Here is a 19,957-nt window from a genome sequence, read left to right as displayed (position 1 = left end):
AGATTGGCTAGTAAATGCAGTAATGCTGCTACTTGCGCACTGCTGACACTGCTCGGCGGCGGAAGGAGACTAAGCGAAATTACACTATTCAGGTACTAAAACACGATGCTACACTCTCAAATACTATAATACGCCCGAAATTTATGAATTAAACAATGCAAGTACCAAAAACACGCAAAGAAATTAAGAATTAAAGTATGTAGCAAATGAGTGAGCTAGGAGTATACGACTTGCTGCTGCAGCTGCTTATCCAACGGCGGCAGGGAGCACACTGACTGCGACCAACCGACACTGGCCGTTCAAAACAAAAACAGTAGACAAACGACTACGCGAATTTACACTATTCAGGTACTAAAACGCGATGCTACAACTCTCAAATACTATAATACGCCCGAAATTTATGAATTAAACAATGCAAGTACCAAAAACACGCAAAGAAATTAAAAATTAAACTATGTAACAAATGAGTGAGCTAGGAGTATACGACTTGCTGCTCAGCTGCTTATCCAACGGCGGCAGGGAGCACACTGACTGCGACCAACCGACACTTTTTGGTTTGTTTACCTCAAACAAACCAAACAGGAGGAAAAAATTTGTTAGACATTTACATTCATAACAGTAGCCGGCAGTGTTGGCTGTTAGGTATCATGGCGGGCCATGAAGATCGGCAGTTGTTTGTCATGGATGTTGGTAATGAGCAGCTGACCTGTCATACAAATCAGTTGCACACACCTCCTGTTGGGACATCACCACCATGATCTAGTCTGCCAGGTGGCATGATGTTGGTCCAGGTGCGGGCTCCCACTTGCAGTGACATGCTTCCCTGTTGCCGTCCCCTCTGTGTCCTCGTGGCACCTGCAGCCTTGGATACCAATGAGGCTTGTACCTGCATCTGCTGATGTGTAGCCCATGGGTTTTGATCTGCCCTCCTCCTCCTCCTCCTCCTCCTCCTCCTCCTCACCCTCTCATCAGGTGGTCTCGCCTCCACCTCGGCTGCTGATGGACCCCTGTAGCCTCAGCCTCCGTGCCCTTCCTTTGGAACCGGCAGTGTCAGCATTGCCTTCTTTAGTGGTCGATCTGCTACTGGGTTCTCCAGCAGTCTTTTCTGTTCTGCACCAGAAGTCGTGACCCGAGCTTGGCTATTTTTGGCCCTACATGGCATTCGCAGAGAGCCACTGCCAGTGGACATTGTGATGGAGACAGATGATCTGACTCAGCACGTCGTATGGGACGCACTGGCAGAGATGTTTACCTGCAAGTGGAAGTAAGCCAAGCAGGTGACTGATTACACTGCGTTTGACGACTGTAGACCTAGCCTTGCGCATTGTACTAAGTGTTGTTTCCAGGTGCTCAGTTGACAGCCTCACTTCCAGTTGGATGCTGAGTTATCCCTATGCATGTCTCTGTGAGGGTTTTGACTTTCTACTCTCATGGGGTTATTTTCCCCAGTTATTATGAAGACCCTGTTGACCTATGAAGTACCAACACAGACAGTATAGTGTAGCAACATTATCGCATCGGTGATGATACTAAAGTTTAAATTTTTTGGTTTAGTTCAGTGTGTTATATGGCCCCTGCTCCCCAAAAAATGGGAAAGTTTTATTGCGTTACAAGTTAGTTGATCAATCTAATTTTTGTCAGTTGCCATGTGCAAATGCCCAAGCTAGAATTCTAATGTTTTAGCAACAGCTTTTCTTTTTTATAACAATATAAAGAGAGGACAAATAGTTGCTCTTAGTTTTCCTACCTTAATTGTTCTTCGACCATTAACTCTCCCATGATGTAAAGGGATCCTGTGGAATGACCCAAACTCTGATATCAGTAGGATAGGTCGTGTTTACTTTGATGAAGTTTGGCAGGATTGGTATGCATTGCATGTTAAGCCTTAAGGAGCAACCTGCACTTTACTCTTGGATGTTGATGTTGTCTGAGGATTCTCAGAAAAATTATAAATGACAGATTTTTTTTTTCCCCCCCCTCCAGTTACCTGCCCCCCCCCCCCCCCCCACCTCACACACACACACACACACACACACACACACATATCAAAATGACACAGAAGATTGTGAAGTGCCTGAGACAGCATAAAGAACAGACAGGGTTAGCTTGATAAGGGGAGAGGGGATGTGCAACTCCCCCTCACCTGGTGGATGGAGTTTGGAGAGACAGTTAAATTCTGCCTAAACAATATTGACATTATGACTATAGAGTCTGTGGATAAAAGGTTAACAGTGAATTTACTTATCAAATACAGGTAAAATCTGAAGCTTTCGATCATTGTCTGCATCATCATGGCCAGGGGTCGAGTCTGATTATTGTGAACACTACATGTAATTCAATACCTTCTCTTGCTGACAGTACGGGTAATGTAACTGATGATGATAAACAGAAGGCCGAAATTCTAAACCTAGCTTTCAAAAACTTGTTTACTGTAGAGGACTGCAGCAACATTCCCCCTTTCAATTATTGAACAAACACAAGGATGGCTGACATAGTGTTTAGTGTATCTGGGATTGTAAAACAGTTAAGATCCTTAGACACCAGGAAGGCATCTGGCCCAGACAGTATCCCCATAAGATTATTTGTTGACTATGCAACAAATATAGCACCATTCTTATCCATCATCTATCAAAGATCATTGGGACAGCGGAAAGGTCCACGGGACTGGAAGAAGACCCAGGTCATAGCAATCTATAAAAAGGATAGAAAATCGGATGCACATAATTACCGACCAATTTCACTGACATCGATTTGTTGTATAATCATGGAACATATTTTGTGTTCAGACATAATGACCTTTCTAGACTCTGAGAAGCTCATCTGCAGAAACTAGCATGGTTTTAGGAAACAGCGGTCATGCGAGACACAGCTGGCCCTCTTTGTGCGTGATATACAACAGGCTCTAGATACCAGCTCCCAGGTTGATGCCATATTTCTCGACTTTCAAAAGCCGTTTGACTCAGTTCTGCACTGTTGCTTGCTCCAAAAAGTGTGCGCTTACGATCTATCCAATGACATGTGCTGTTGGATACAAGGTTTTCTAACAGACAGGGAGCAGTATGTTGTCCTGAATGGGGTGACTTCAACGGAAACAAGCGTAACTTCAGGTGTGCCCCAGGGCAGTGTAATAGGTCCGCTGCTTTTTAAGATTTACATAAACGATCTGGTTGATGGTATTGACAGTGGCATTAGACTGTTTGCTGATTTTGCTGTAGTCTACAGGAAAGTAGTATCACACGAAAGTTGTGAACAAATCAATGAGGATTTGCAGAAAATAAATGCTTGGTGTAATGACTGGAAGTTATCTCTCAGTATTAGTGCGTGTAACCTACTGCGTATAACAAGGTGAAAGTCCCCATTAATGTATGAGAAAAAAATAAATGCCCAGTCTTTGAAAGCGGTACCATCCGTCAAGTATCTGGCTGTGACTATTCGAAATGATCTGAAATGGAGTGATCAGATTACACAAGTAATGGGCAAGGCGAATCTAGATTGCAGTTTATTGGTAGAATCCTAAAGCAGTGCAGTCCTTCAACGAAGGAAATAGCCTACAATACATTAGTTCGTCCAGTCTTAGAGTATTGTTCGTCTGTATAGGACCCTTACCAGTTAGGTCTGATTCAACAGATTGAGAAGGTCCAAAGAAGAGCAGCAAGATTCATGACTGGTAAATTTAGCCATTGTGAGAGCGTTACAAATCTTGTAGAATGTTTGAAGTGGGACACACTTGCAGATAGACGGCACGCTAAACGGAAGGAGCTGCTCACTGAATTCTGAAATCCGATCTTCACTGAGGATGTAGAGCATATATTATTACCACCAACTTTCAAATTGTGCAATGATTACCATTCAAAGATAAGGGAAATTAGAGCTCGTACTAAGGCACTTAGACAGTCGTTTTTCCCTCGCGCGATCTGTGAGTGAGTGGAACAGAGGGGGGGGTGGGGAATATGACTTTGGCGCGAATTGTGCCCTCTGCCACACACCGCTTGGTGGCTAGCGGAGTATATATGTAGATGTAGAGGTAGGTGTAGGCTCCCAGTTTTATGCCCAGAGGACAGCATTTGATTGGCTAGATTATATCATGGGGATGTTGCATGCTGAGGTAGTGCCCTCTATTTCCATGGATTATGTTTACACCTACTGTCCAGCATTGCTTTCAGTGCTACCACTTACACCAGACTGTAACCTACAAAAAGTATTTCTTTGTACTCTTGCTTTAAGTGCACAGTTCCGTGAATTGTTCAGTGTGTAACTGGTGTGTCTATTAAAGTAGTTGCAACAGTCTTAACTTACATTGCTTCCCTAATGACAGAAACCCAATAGTTTGATGTATGAGCCGGAATTCTCTTTGTTCAAACATAATCTTATGTTTATTTAATAGGTTGTGCTCTGCGCTCATCCACCACTGATCCCCCCGCCCCCAATATTCCTTCCTGTATTTAAGATCATGTCTATGGTCAACACAGCGATGGGGAAGTAGACGCGACAGATTGACCGAGAACTTTTTATCTATTATTGACAATGCCAGGTTTTCTGATCGTTTTCATAATAATAATGATGATGATAACCAGCTACTTTTTGTCCATGGGACCATAGCAGTAATATTACATGTGGTACTGTGTGTTCAGTTTCATTAAATGCATGTGAGTAGCAGCACCATGTGCTTTTTTGACACTTTATGCGATTTACTGGTAATGTTTTCCTTATTTTCCAGAACTTTTCAATCTTAGTGCACTTTTCACATTTGCAAAAGAAAACGTAGAAACTTTAATTACGCTTTTGGAATCTATATGGACAATACTGAAAGGCAACGTATCACTTGCGTTCGACTCATTTACTGCATTGTTTGCAGTATTATTTGGAGGTGGAACAGCTGTTATAAACTTCTTTGTTAACTTGGTAAGTAATTTTGGCCATGTTTCAATTTAAAACGTTACAGAAAACGATTTTTTTGTGTTTATTAGGTGACTAATTTGATAACATATGCCATCACTGTAAGTTATCTAACAGAGAACTGTTGATAACATTTCTTATAGCTGAGATTAGCCAAGTTACATAACTTGTTTGAAATACTTAAAAATTAATTTGGACTGTGGTAATTCAACAGTTGTGTAGTAACAAAAGACTTTGTGTAACTGTTTGTGTACAGATCCCCCACCCCCCCACAAGCACATAGTAAAAAAACTGTGTCTCTTGCAGCTGAGTAGTACATTAGTACAGTTTGCTAGCAAGAAAATAACAATTCTAAACTGACTACATTTAGTCAGATTCCAACTGGCCATTGCATTAAATTGTACTGGATAACTTATCACTAGATGAAAAGGTTGCTGTAACCCTGTACGTCATACCTGGACGCACGCTGAGGCACCAGATCACCAGTGTGCTACATTCAAATACTCTGCCTGCGGCATCTGTCCGGGTCAGCCACCAGAAGCCACCCATGACTTGTACCCATGGTATGGCACGGCAGGGCACCCACCTCACCATCTTTCGGGCCTCTCCTCTGTACAAGGAGAACAGAGCAGGTGCCCATCCTCAGATTGTGTTCTACTGTTTCTATGTTTGTTGGTTACTTGACTGGGGAAAAACTCTCTTGTTCTTTGTGGCCGCAATATTGTTTGTGTCAGGCATTATGACACAATTGACGATGGGTGTGGCATCAACTTCTGTGCTCAGTCTGGTAGGTTGTTCCATTGGTTCTCGTGTCCAAGGAGGCATGCTCAAATCTCTCCTCGAACAGCAGCAGGCTCTTGTGGTTGCTAAGAGGAGCTCAGCCATATTGCTTTTGCAGGCTCTCCTACTGTTGGTGTACCCGCTGCCCTTTCCCTCTTATGATGATGTGACCGAAGACGGGGAGGCTCATGAGAAGCAGCTGTAGCAACCCTTCCTCGCCTTTCATGTTACTAATGCACATATGTGCAAGACTTAGTTCCTTTCTTGGATTCCTCCTCGGGTCTACCAGTTGATGTGCCAGTTAGTCCCACTCCAGAAATCTGTGTCACTTTTGTTTGACGAAATATGTATGTAGTTGTCAAATTATCACAGCATGTCATTGCAGCATGTGTAGAGTTGTCATATTGTCGTGAACAGCCCTATTAGTCATACTGGACTAGAGCAGCTGAACTCCATGGCCTCAGTCGCACATGCCAGTTTGGTATTGAAGCTCATCATGATTCCTAAGCTGATACTATAGTCCGTGATGCCATAATTCGGTTGGCTCGTGACAAGACAGTGTCTAAATGCTCACTACAGTGTGGGGATCCATCTTTGGCCAACGTGTTGTATATTGCTCCACTTTTCAAGATATTTAGTGCCACTGTTGATCAGATCGAGGCTTTATGTGACATCTCCGTGTTTACTCCTCTTCCTGGTCATCAGGTGGCAGTCAGTTATTGAGGGGGAGGACAATTTGGCAGTCTTACACCATGCTGGACAGAGATGTGTGAAATGATGACAATGATGACAACAACAGTAAACAACAACCACCACAGTGCAACAGTATTTCAGCGAGTTGCAACAACCTTCGGTAAAAAGGACATGAAACATCTGTGTGTCATTCTCAGCCCTCTCCTGCAGATATGGACATGGGTATTACGTGTGTGTCTCCATTGCTTATGAATAATAATAAACTGTCTAGTGAAGTGCAAGTGATGGACAAAGTGCTCAGACTACAAGTGGACATTGGTGCAGCTGTGACATTGCTGTACTCACAGTCTTATGTGGACTTGGGATCTCTGGGATTATCTCCTATTACTCAATGTTTGATGAGATGCAACAAGCAGCGTATCCCAATTTTGGGTCAATTTATGACTCCCACTGTGTACAAGTCGGTGGTTTGTTCCTGGACTTTTCTGGTAGTCCCCCCTGCAGGTTCGGGGGTAAGAATAGGCCCGCGGTATTCCTGCCTGTCGTAAGAGGCGACTAAAAGGAGTCTCAAACGTTTCAGCCCTTATGTGATGGTCCCCTGTCGGGTTTGACCTCCATATCTCAAAATTATTCTGAAGAGCGAGCCGATTGGGGAAGGGTGCCTTACTTGGTGCATTGTGTCCATCGTGCGTTGAGACCTTTCGCCAGCTTATTCGTCGTTGCATTGCGGTCCTGCCCGCTCTCCATCTCTTGGGCATGGATACGTTTCTGTGTGCACTTTCCACCATGCAATGTGCAGTGCCACACTCTGCACAGACGACGACCATGGACTACTTTTCACCTAATATCCAACATGGTAACCAGTCTGTTGTGGTGGGGCCGCCATTTACCCTGTTGGTTGTAGCCCCCTGACACAGGGATCGCTCTGGTGATGCCTGCACTGTTAACTCCCCATGTTTGCCAAGGATTAGATGCCTATCTCCTTGGGGCATCGGGATTCCCGGCAATGGCCATCCTGCCAGGTGGCCCCTGCTGAGGCTGGGTGGCACCCGTGGGGAGGGCCCTTGGTCGGAGTGGGTGGCATCAGGGCGGATGACCCGCAATGAAGCGTGGTACATCTTCTCTCGCTGGTGACCAGCCGCCAGCAGTCTCTAAGTGTTCTCAGTCTCAATTTAACGCTCAGAAATACAATCCAAAAACGTTCCCCTCCCTGGCCACACCGTGGGAGGAGTGTAAGTCTCAGGATGGCAGTGACAGTTACTTGCCCCGGTTCCTAATTTGTACAAGAGCTGATGGGAAGTCTTTCATGTCCATAAAGCCTCAGTTCTTCATAGAGCATTTAGAGGACAAGTTTGGGGAGGCGGAGGGCTTGTCCAAAATGCGCTCTGGGTCAGTATTGATAAAAATGGCATCCTCTGCCCAATCACGAAGGTTACTTGTTTGTGACAAGTTGGGGGATGTTTCCGTTACCGTCGCACCCCATAAGAGTTTAAACGTGGTCCAGGGTATTATTTACCATAGGGATCTTCTTTTGCAGTCTGATGACGAGCTGTGCACCAATTTAGAGCGTTGAGGTGTACATTTCGTCCAGCGCATTCATCGGGGCCTGAAGGATAATCAGATTGCTACCGGTGCCTTCATCTTGGTCTTCGAGGGTGATACATTACTGGAGAAGGTCAAGATGATGGTCTACCATTGTGATGTCAAGCCTTATATCCCTCCACCGATGCGGTGCTTTAAGTGCTGAAAGTTTGGCCATATGTCTTCCTGCTGTACTTCCAGCCTCACATGTCGAGATTGCGGATGCTCATCACATCCCAATACTCCATGTGCCCCACCTCCCATCTGTGTCAACTGCGGAGAGCATCATTCACCTTGCACGCCAGACTGCCGGATCTTACAGAACGAGCGAAAAATCATGGAATATAAGACCCTGGACCAACTGGCCTATACTGAGGCTAAGAGGAAATATGACCGACTACATCCTGTTTGAATGACATCTTCATATGCTGCTGCTACAACAACCATGTTAGCCCCATCAGTTCCGCGAATTCCAGCCAAATCGATGAGCTGTACAACTCCACATGCCCCCTTGCCCATTGGGGGCACTACCAACCCTGTTGCTCCTGCGCCGCCTACCTCGGGAGCAACAGCCCCCCACCCATCGGGGACGTCTGTCCCCGCTTCTAAGCCAGAGAAGCGTCCAACTTCTTCGGCTCCTCTTGCCCGCAAGGGGTCCCTTGGGTCCCTCCCTTCCCAGGTTTCCCCAAGCAGGAAGGATGATGCCCAACAGTGGCATAAGTGCCCACAGGCAGCTGGTCGTAGGGGTTCATGATCCTCCTCCATCCTGGAGACTGAATTGGTGAAGCACTCCCAGCCAGTGAAACCCAAGGAGCAGTGAGAGAAGTCCAATAAAAAGACCTCTAAGACCAAGGGACTTGCGGTGGCAGCCCCCCCCCCCCCCCCCCCCCCCCCACCGCAATCTTCAAGCTCTGCATCTGAGGATGAGGTGGAGATCCTGGCGTCCACTGAGGACCTGGATCTCGCCTATCCCTCAGACACAATGGATAGCACTTGCACAGGTGCTCAATTGGTAGCAGCAGGGGACGCAGTAGCATAATCTGCCTCTCCAGTCCCTTCACGCCTTTTTCGGCCATGGACAATGTCATCCTCCAGTGAACTGCGGCGGTTTTTTCCACCATCTTGCTGAGCTCAGACAATTTCTCAGCCTTCACCCTTTCCTTTGCATTGTTCATCAAGAAACTTGGTTTCGAGCAATGCGAACCCCCGCCCTCCGTGGCTATCGGGGTTATCATAGGAACCGGGCAACTTACGAGAGGGTATCTGGTGGCATCTGCATCTACGTCCATCACTCCCTTCACAGCAAGTCTTTCCCTCTACAAACACCTTTAGAGGCTCTCACTGTTCGGATGTGGACGCCTCAGGCTGTTACTGTCTGCGGTCTGTATCTTCCACCAGATGGTGATGTCCCACAGCATGTCCTGGCTGCACTGATGGCCCAATTGCTGCCACCTTTTCTGTTACTAGGCAGCTTCAATGCCCATAACCCTCTGCGGGGTGGAACAGTGACGACAGGCCGAGGCAGCACCATTGACCATGTATTGGGACAGCTCAACATTTCCCTTTTAAATGATGGTGCCTTCACACATTTCAGTGTGGCACGTGCTCAGCCATCGAGCTTTCGATCTGCAGCCCTAGCCTCTTACCGTCTGTCCAATGGAGTGTGCATGATGACTTGTGTGGTAGTGACCACTTTCTGATCTTTCTGTCACTGCCACGTCATCACTCTTCTGGACGCCCTTTCAGATGGGCTATGAATAGGGCTGACCGGGACTTGTTCTCCTCCATTGCCACTATTGAGCCTCTTTCCAATGACACCCTTGATGCGGTGGTTCACTCGGTCACCACTGGCATCGTAACTGCCGCAGAATCTGCCATTCCCTGTTCTTCTGGGTCCCCTCGGCGGAGGACTGTGCCTCGGTGGTCACCTGAGATCACTGAGGCGATTAAAAATCGCCGGTGGGCACTCCAGCGTCACAAACGACATCCCTCATTAGAACACCTCATCGCCTTTAAACGGCTCTGTGTGCGGGCCCGCCGCATCATTCGCCAACACAAGCAGGAGTGCTGGGAATGGTATGTCTCCACCACTGGCCTCTCAATCGCAGGTTGGGGCCAAGATTAGGCGTGTCCGTGCGCTCTCACTGAATGGTGCAGTTAGTACAACCTCCGACATATTTGCAAACCGCTTAGCAGAGCGTGTTGCTCCGAGTTCCACTTCTGAAAATTACCCACTGGCCTTCCACTCCCTGAAAGAGCGGTTGGAACATTGGAGCCTTTCCTTTCACACGCGTCACCCTGAATACTACAATGTTCTGTTCAATGAGTGGGAATTCCAAAGTGCCCTAGCCACTTGCCCTGATACGACTCCCATGCCAGATCGTATCCACTGTGAGATGCTCAAACACCTCTCGGCGGACTGCCAGCAATGCCTCCTAGACCTTTACAACCGTATCTGAGTCGAGGGTGAGCTCCCGTCGCAATAGCGGGAAAGGATCTTAATCCCCATTTTGAAACCTGGCAAGAACCCACTGGAGGTGGACAGCTACCGCCCCATTAGCCTCACCAATGTTCTTTGCAAGTTGCTTGAACACATGGTGAGCCGGCGGTTGAGTTGGGTACTCGAGTTTCAGGGCCTTCTGGCTCCGTCTCAGGGTGGGTTCCGTAAGGGCCGCTCTGCCGCCGATAATCTGGTGAGCCTGGAGTCTGCTGTCCGTATGGCCTTTGCCTGCCATCAGCACCTCGTCGCTGTCTTTTTTGACATGCGGAAGGCATACGATACGACATGGCGACATCACATCCTCTCTACGCTTTATGGTTAGGGTCTTTGGGGTCCGCTGTCGATTTTCGTACGAAATTTTCTGTTGCATCGTACCTTCCGAGTGCAAGTTGCGGCCTCCCATAGTCCTCCCCCCCCCCCCCCCCCCCCCCCCCCCCCCCCCCCCCCCCCCCCCCCCCGCCCCCCCGAGTTCAGGAGAACGGGGATCTGCAGGGATCTATCTTAAATGTCTGCCTGTTTTTAATTGCAATTAATGGGCTCGCTGCGGTGATGGGAACGTCTGTCTCAGCTTCATTGTATGCTGACAATTTCTGCCTCTACTGCAGCTCCATTGGCGTTGCAGCTGCTGAACGTCAGCTGCAGGGTGCTATCCACAAGGCGCTGTCTTGGGCTATAGTGCATGGCTTCCAGTTTTCGGCTGCCAAGACCTGCGTTGTGCATTTCTGCTGGCGATGCATTGTTGACCCTGAGCCATGGCTTTATCTTGGTGGCGAACCTCTTGCTGTGGTGGAGACACATCGGTTTTTCGGTGTGGGTTTTGATGCCCAGTTGACTTGGCTCCCTCATATTCGGCAACTTAAACAAATGTGTTGGCGGCATTTTAATGCTCTGCGTTGCTTGAGCCACACCAGCTGGGGAGCCGATTGGTCTACCCTCTTACAGCACTACCAGGCGTTAATTCAGTCCCGTCTGGATTATGGGACCCTGGCTTATGGTTCAACAACCCCTTCTGCGTTGCGGGTGCTGGACTCCATCCTTCACAGCAGGATCCAACTTGCCACTGGAGCTTTCCGGACCAGCCCTGTGAACAGCATACTTGTGGAGGCAAGTGTCCCTCCACTGCGGTTACAGCACCAGCAGTTACTGGCTGCTTATGCTACACACGTTTGTAGCTTGCCTGGGCATCCCAATTATCATCTCCTGTTCCCTCAGTCTGTCGTCCATCTCCCAGAATGTTGGCCCCGGTTGGATTGTACAATCGCAGTTCGCATCAGAGAGCTTCTCTCCGGGCTGGGGGTTTTCCCTCTTCCACCTCTTTTCCGGGCCCCTCTCCGTACGCTCCCGTGGTGTGTGCCCCGCCCATGCCTTCGGCTCGAATTGGCACAGGGCCCGAAGGACTCGGTCCCTCCTGAGACCTTCCACCGCCGCTTTCTTTCCATCCTTGTCACGTATCAGGGCTCTGGCGTTGTCTACACTGACGGTTTGATGGTTGCTGGTCGTGTCAGTTACGCTCTCACTCTAGGGGACCATTTCAAACAACACTCATTGCCGGCTGGCCGCAGCGTTTTCACTGCTGAGCTGGTTGCCATCTCTCATGCCCTAGAGTATATCCACTCCTGCTCAGGTGAGTCCTTCATTATCTGTATCGACTCCCTGAGCAGTTTACGAGCTATCGACCTGTGTTTCCCTCACTCTCGTCTGGTAATGGCCATCCAGGAGTCCCTCCATACTCTTGACCATTGCGGCTGCTCTGTGGTCTTTGTGTGGACCCCTGGTCATGTCGGCATCTTGGGCAATGAACATGTTGACGTGCTGGTCAAACAAGCTGTCGGTGCACCAGCCTTATCGATTGGGCTTTCCCAAGAGTGACCTTAGGGCAGTTTTGCGGCAGAATGTACTTCGCACCTGGGGTGAAGAATGGCACATCCTGCCTTCACCAAACCAAACAAACTTCGGGCCATCAAGGAGGCTACTGGTGCGTGGCGCTCCTCCTTGCGGGTCTCTCGTAAGGAGTCTGTTGTCCTCTGCCGGCTGCGCATTGGGCACACCTGGATGACGCACAGCCACTTATTGCACCATGAGGACCCACCTCTATGTCGCTGTGGATCCGCTTTGACAGTTGTCCACATTTTGTTGGCCTGTCCCCTTTTAGCTGTGCTCAGGTAGACGTTTGTGCTGCCTGATATGCTCCCTGCCCTTTTAACAGATGACACTGCCATGACAGGCTTAGTTTTGCGTTTCATTCGGGCAGGGGGCTTTTATCACTTAATCTGAGTGTTTGTCATTTTTTTGTTTTGAGTCTGGCCTTTGGCCGACGTTCTTAGACTTTTTTTTAAGTGTGTTTCTAGGTGGTTGGCTTTTCTTTTTTTGTCTCTATGGTCGGCCAACCACTGTCGCGCTCTGTGTGCTTTTAATTCCTTTTGTCTAGTCTCTGTCTGAGTCTTTCTTATCCTGTGTCATCTGTTGTCATCTCCATTGTTCATTTTTATTCTGTGTGGGTGTTTGAAGTTTTGGAGAAAGGGACCGATGACCGTAGCAGTCTGGTCCCTGAATCCCACAAACCAACCAACCTTTTCTGGTAGTAGATGATATGATGTTGGTACAAAAAAATTAGCTCGGTCTGGCCAATTCAGTGATTTTGACTTTTCCATTCTGGATGTAGCGCACCTCGTTTCCAACCAGATACCGTACCAGAAGTTAGATTTTCTGTGTTCTCTTCTCTTTTCTTATACTGGTTAGATTGTGCCACTAATTTTATGGCCCACTTTACCTTGAAACATGTGGTGCAGCCACGCTTTTTCCGTGTGCACCCTATTCCAGTGGCTGTGCGCAGTCAAGTTAAATCAGAATTGGACAAGTTGATGCCATGAGGGGTCAAACAGCCTATTATGTCCAGTGAATGGTCGACCCCCGTTTTGATTGTTGAAAACTAAATGGTCAGCTTTACATCTGCAGTGACTTTAAAGTTTCCATTAATGCTCAATCTGTCATTGAGACCTACCCTTTGACCCGTCAGGACGAGTTATTGGCCAAACTTTACGGTGGCCAGTTTTTCCAAATTGTATGTCTCCACGTGAGCCATGTTTACATTTAGTGATTTTACTGTTTCCTATTCATTTACAGCTTTCACGCCAAATGAAAACAAAACGGATTTCTTTGTCCAGGAGCTATCAAGTGAATTAAAATACATTCACATAGTTATGGAAGTCTAAAATATGTTATTGGTTTCAGTTTTCAGATTTTATTTTATTTTCAGGTTTTTGGCAGTCAGACATTAATTGCTGTGCAGAACGATGAAGTTTTTTTGTCAGTTTGCTAAAGAAAGTTAGCCTTTATTAGTCTTTTCTGCAGAGGCAGTCAATTTATTTGAAACGAAGTGTTTCATTCCATGCTATTGGTTAGTGTCAAATGTGTCTTTATCTTCTGGCTCATATGGCATTATGCCATAATAAGGAACCAAACATGAGATAATACAGTAATGGTACCAAGGAAATTTGCATCCCCAAAACTACACTGAAAAGCTTAATATCAGGTTGGGGCCTACTTCTTTGTGAATCTGGACATGCAAATGTACACTTTAAGCCGAATTCTGCATTTTAGTTTGTTTTACGAAATTCTGATAATCTTGGAGTATCCTCTGATGATGTGTTCAGTTTATGACATAATGTAAGATCTCTTAATGCTCTATACGAACATATTGGTAGGGCCAACAATATATCGTGGACCACGCATACGGGCTTCCTATCGGTTCATTTGAGCGGTTAACAGAGAGTGCCAGAAAACTGGCCATAGTACACATGCATCACGTAGGCATCCTGTGCTTGGTATTTGCTTTGCTCATACGCTTTTTGTCGAATTTCTGTTTGTAATTTCATATGTGGTTGGGCATCATGTGGCCAGAGCAGCCCTCTGGCATGTTTTTGTTAGGACTTAGGGAGTTGTACCTGGAGCAATAGTTTTATCATACCCTACCTATGTAAGGAATGCAAATAAAGAAGTGGTTCTTGGCATAATATTCATTTCAAAACTAGACCCTGCAGCTCAAAGTACCTTAACATTTTGCTGTGTTGTGACTTTAAAACATTTTGTGTACTCTGCAGTATTGTTTTGTAGCATTTCCAGTCAGGTTTACATGAGCACAGCACTTGTAAAAGCTAGTAAGATGGAATACAAATTTCTAGCAAAAATAAAAGAGACAGTTCCTTGTGTAGCTGACTCCAGAATAAAGGACAATAATTTATTTCATGACTGTTTCAAAATGTGTAAAAAATTAACAAGGTTGTCTGTGAGGCAAAGAAGCTGTACAACTGACAGTTTATATTCTACTCTAGAAATAAGCATAAAGCCATGTGGGGAGTTAAAATGATAAAACACGGTATGCTGCCAGTCTACAATTTAACATGGAACGGCATTCCATAAATTTAACTTGTAGACAACACAAATTAAGAAACAACGTCAAGCCTAGATGAATCACTAGGCAAGTGTTTTGTGATCGAAAAACATTGTGTTTCGCAGAAGGCAGATTTGTAAAATTCTGCTAAAGCTGTAAATATATTTCAAACAAAATATTTAATTCAAAACTACTGACCAAATTTGCCTGCTTAGTCAGCTTCAAGTCAATATTTATGTATGTGCGTACATATATAGCATTAAAAGATCTTACTGTCTCATAAAAGAAACAGGACATCAGAAACTACTTCAACAGCATCAGGATTTCGTAAACCGTGCTAAAATGCTTAATTCGGGTTGAAGTGTACATTTGTATGTCCAGATTCACGTGGAAGTAGCTGATATTCTGTGCAGTTTTTGGGATACCAATTTTGTTGAAGTACCAGTACTATATTACCTCATGTTTTGTTCTTTATAATGGTATAATTAGATTTGTGCCAGAAAATGAAACTGTGCACTTGAAATTGAATGAAGTTGATATCAACCAATAGTGTGAATTGAAACACTTTGTTTCTAATAAATTGACTGCCTCGACAGAAAAGATTAATAGAAGTAAATTTCTCTAGAAAGCTGACAAAAATAACTTCATTAAATTGGTTAATGGTTGATTGCTAATAATGTGGAAATAATATAAAATCAGAAAATTGAAACTACTAACTTATTTTAGTCTTCCATGTATGGTCTTATTCTAAATGGTGTACCCATTTTCAAAGATTCTAATGTATTCAAGTAGAAATCCAAAATGAACAAGCTATATACCAATAAAAAGAGGAAGTTTCAAAGTTTTTGGTGGGTGGGCGGTGATGGTTTTTTGAAGCAGCCTGTTAGAGTTCACGCAGCAATAGGGCTGTCATTACATATCGCTGTCAGTTGTGAGAGAGATGGTGACTGTGGAGCACAAGGTTTTCTGTGTTCTTGAGTTCGTGAAAAGTGAGTCGCAAATTGCAGTGCAGCAGGCACTTCATACCAAATTCGGTATTCAACCACCCAGTTGCAAAAGCATTAGCAATTGCTTTATGTAATTTAAACAGACTGGGAGTGTATGTAAAGGAAAAAGCACAGGCTGACTGCGTGTGTCAGAAGATGATGTCCGACAGATTCAAGAAAGTTTTATGCGTGGTCCCTGTAAGTCTACCAATAGAGCCAGTCGAGAAAGTGTATGGAAAGTTCTGAGACAATGTTTGCTGTACAAGCCCTATCAATTACAACTTGTGCAGGCTGTCAACCCCAATGACAAAGAGAAGCGTTTCACATTTTATGGTTACGTACTAGCAAAGATGGAGGATGATGCATTTCTACAGAGTTTAATTGTAAGCGATGAAGCGACATTCCACCTTAATGGAAAAGTCAGCAGGCAGAATGTTCGCATATAGGGTTTGGAAAATCTACATTCACCGTTGCAACACGAAAGAGACTCAAGAAGATCAACGTGTTCCGTGCTGTATCGTGTACAAAGGTTTATGGACCATTTTTCTTTGTGGAAGAAACTGTAACGGGAATCACAGACCTGGACATGTTGGAACAATGGTTGTTTCCTCAAGTTATGGAAGATTCCCAGGACTTCATTTTCCAACAGGATGGAGCTCCACCCCATTGACACCGTGATGTACGGGGCTTTTTGAATGACTCTCTTCCTCAACGCTGCATCGGTCGCAGGGGACTTGAGGACCTGGCTCTGCACTTCCTGCCACCGAGATCTCCTGATCTCACACTCTGCGATTATTTCTTATGGGATTATGTGAAGGAATGTGTTTACATCGTGCCTATACCAACCACTCAACGGTCTATGGAACTAGACCACTGCTGCCGTGCACTCAGTAACGGCAGATATGCTTTCGCATATGTGGGACGACGTCGATGTTTGCCATGCTGCCAATGGTGGCCACGTTGAACTTTAATAACATTTATCACACTTCTAATTGTTAAATAATTATTAAAAACTAATTAATTACAAATAATTAAAAATTATTAAATTTATTAAATTGGTATCGAACTTCATGAAAAAAATTTTGAAGCTTCCTCTTTTCATTGGTATAAAGCTTGTTCATTTTTATTTGTACTTTAATTTGTACTTTTAATACTTTTCCAAATGGCCCCATCATTTAGAATAACCCTGTATTAATTCACTTTTTTTTTATGGCTCCCAGCCACAGAAATATGTTTTGTTTCCATTTAACGTTGGAGATGTAAACAAAGAGAGAACAGAAATTCCATGAAACATATACACGTGTCATGTGGAGAATGACCCCTCACTATAACTCAGATTGCTCTGCACATGTGTGAATCTGGTAGCTTGGGCACACCAGAAACATTTTCCGGGTAACATGTGGCTACTTGCTGCTACTGCTCATATGGCAGACAGCCACACTTCAAGTAGACAGAAACGGGAGAAGGCACTGCCATTTGCGAATTCAGCTCTGCACATGAGTGTGAGCCTACTGTCAACTACTCAAATGAACCTTATGTCATCGTAGCTGCGCATGCCCAATAATGCCATCTTCTGGTGCTTTCTGACAACTGCTGAAACGAATTCTGAAAGGTCACGGGAAGATATTATGAATGGTGGTTTGAAAAGCATTACTTTCAAAGTAAATTTCATTTTACACAAGATGAATTATGTTATGTGTGAGAATGTGCTTTGAATTTCTTAAATCACAGAGCATTTGATTCTCATTTAAAGCTTAACACTTTGAGAGTTAGCCACTTAGAATAATTTAGAACCCGGAAGACTGGACATTTACGTCATTATTTTAAATTTTACTGGCAGAATTGTGTGATGTATCTTAAAGTGTAACAGACACAAAGAAGACCAATACTATATGTGAAAGCTTAGCTTTCCTTGTAACTACACTGTGTATTTTAATTGAAACCATTAACTTTTCCTATTTGTGTGTTCGTGTTACGTAATAGTGATGATGCTATTGGCTGACTACCTCATGTCTCCCATGCTCTGAATATCTGCTATCATCAGCTGGCGAGTTCACGCAACATAAACCATGATTGGCTTTCAAAAGCTCATCACAATCTTGATTTCAATGCTTTGAAACTAACGTACCTTGTTTGGTGGAATTCGAATATATACTTTTGTAATACGAAAACATGCAGTGTACATGTTGCTGTACATCGAAGATCTTTTTTTCCCCTGTGGTTTGTTTTCTAAAGTGGCTGAAGTTCTACGTCTGTGTACAAAACCTTAACCACTCAAAGGATTTATAATTTTTACAGTTGCGAGGGAAAGTATACTGTCACTTAACACGAAAAAAGTGTATTTCTTCCTGGGAAATCTGGGAATTTTTTTCCTTGTGTGCATATACACCCATTGTTTAGTATGGTTGGCTGGACATGCCTCCAGGCAGAGCTTCTGATCCTTTACGTAACTATTTTGTCTTCTGTCACTGCCTTTCCATGTTTGATGATGTATGTACAGGCTGTCGCCCAGGGTTGTGATCCTGGGCACCTTACGGTGGTATGTGCTTCAGCTTATACGTTCAGGACATGAGGGGGCTCTCTTACCAAGTCATTGGCCCGTCAACAGGTATTTTCGCCCGGCATCAATGGTAACATTGTGTGTCTCATTGCGGCCTCCATGCAGTGTACTACACAACATGCAGTGCTACAGGCAATGGTCTCCCCGTAGCCCATACCACAGCGTCCACAGAAGCATATCCATGTTGATTTTGCAGAGCCCTTCCTAAATTCTTACTGGCCTGGAATCTCCTTCTGCCGCTACCATCACCACATGCGGCGCCCACCACAGAGGTCATGAATGTGTCCTGTCGCCCATCTCAGATGATGCACCCTTTCCTCAAGAGGGGAGGGATGCTGTACGTCATACCTGGACAAGCGTTGGAGCACCAGGCCACCAGTGCACTATGTCAAATACTCTGCCAAGGGGACCTGCGCAGGCCAGCCACTAGAGGCAATTCATGACTTGTGCACATGGTACAACACTACAACCACCGTGCTATCTAGCAGAGGTCCCCTTGATATAAGGACAGTGCGGCAGACACTTGTTCTCAGATTGTTTTCTACTGCTTAATGTACTGTTCATATATTTGTTGTTTATTTGACTGTGAACAAATGCGCTCTTGTTTTTTGTGGCTGCACTATTGTTTTGTTTACAGCATTACAACAAGAGTAGCATGACGAAAGATAATACGAGGGCAGTTCAATAATTAATGCAACACATTTTTTTTCTGAAACAGGGGTTGTTTTATTCAGCATTGAAATCCACCAGGTTATTCCCCAATCTTTTAGCTACACAACACTATTTTTCAACGTAATCTCCATTCAATGCTACGGCCTTACGCCACCTTGAAATGAGGGCCTGTATGCCTGCACGGTACCATTCCACTGGTCGATGTCGGAGCCAACGTCGTACTGCATCAATAACTTCTTCATCATCCGCGTAGTGCCTCCCACGGATTGCGTCCTTCATTGGGCCAAACATATGGAAATCCGACGGTGCGAGATCGGGGCTGTAGGGTGCATGAGGAAGAACAGTCCACTGAAGTTTTGTGAGCTCCTCTCGGGTGCGAAGACTTGTGTGAGGTCTTGCGTTGTCATGAAGAAGGAGAAGTTCGTTCAGATTTTTGTGCCTACGAACACGCTGAAGTCGTTTCTTCAGTTTCTGAAGAGTAGCACAATACAATTCAGAGTTGATCGTTTGACCATGGGGAAGGACATCGAACAGAATAACCCCTTCAGCGTCCCAGAAGACTGTAACCATGACTTTACCGGCTGAGGGTATGGCTTTAAACTTTTTATTGGTAGGGGAGTGGGTGTGGCGCCACTCCATTGATTGCCGTTTTGTTTCAGGTTCGAAGTGATGAACCCATGTTTCATCGCCTGTAACAATCTTTGACAAGAAATTGTCACCCTCAGCCACATGACGAGCAAGCAATTCCGCACAGATGGTTCTCCTTTGCTCTTTATGGTGTTCGGTTAGACAACGAGGGACCCAGCGGGAACAAACCTTTGAATATCCCAACTGGTGAACAATTGTGACAGCACTACCAACAGAGATGTCAAGTTGAGCACTGAGTTGTTTGATGGTGA

The 19,957-nt window shown here is 45.3% G+C and overlaps 1 protein-coding gene across 1 annotated transcript in view; it reads left to right on the top strand.

Annotated features, from left to right (window-relative positions):
- LOC124613070 (transmembrane protein 245) overlaps positions 1-19,957 on the top strand; it is a 255,887-nt gene that overhangs the window by 143,653 nt on the left and 92,277 nt on the right. Inside the window, exon 9 of the mRNA XM_047141653.1 lies at positions 4,718-4,902. Coding sequence (XP_046997609.1) covers positions 4,718-4,902 — 185 coding nt within the window. The remainder of the gene's footprint in view (positions 1-4,717; positions 4,903-19,957) is intronic.

The sequence above is a fragment of the Schistocerca americana genome, chromosome 4 (genome assembly GCF_021461395.2).
Source record: "Schistocerca americana isolate TAMUIC-IGC-003095 chromosome 4, iqSchAmer2.1, whole genome shotgun sequence".
Lineage (NCBI taxonomy): Eukaryota > Metazoa > Arthropoda > Insecta > Orthoptera > Acrididae > Schistocerca > Schistocerca americana.
Note: the sequence above shows the minus strand (reverse complement) of the source record. Positions and strands in the feature narration are given on the sequence as shown.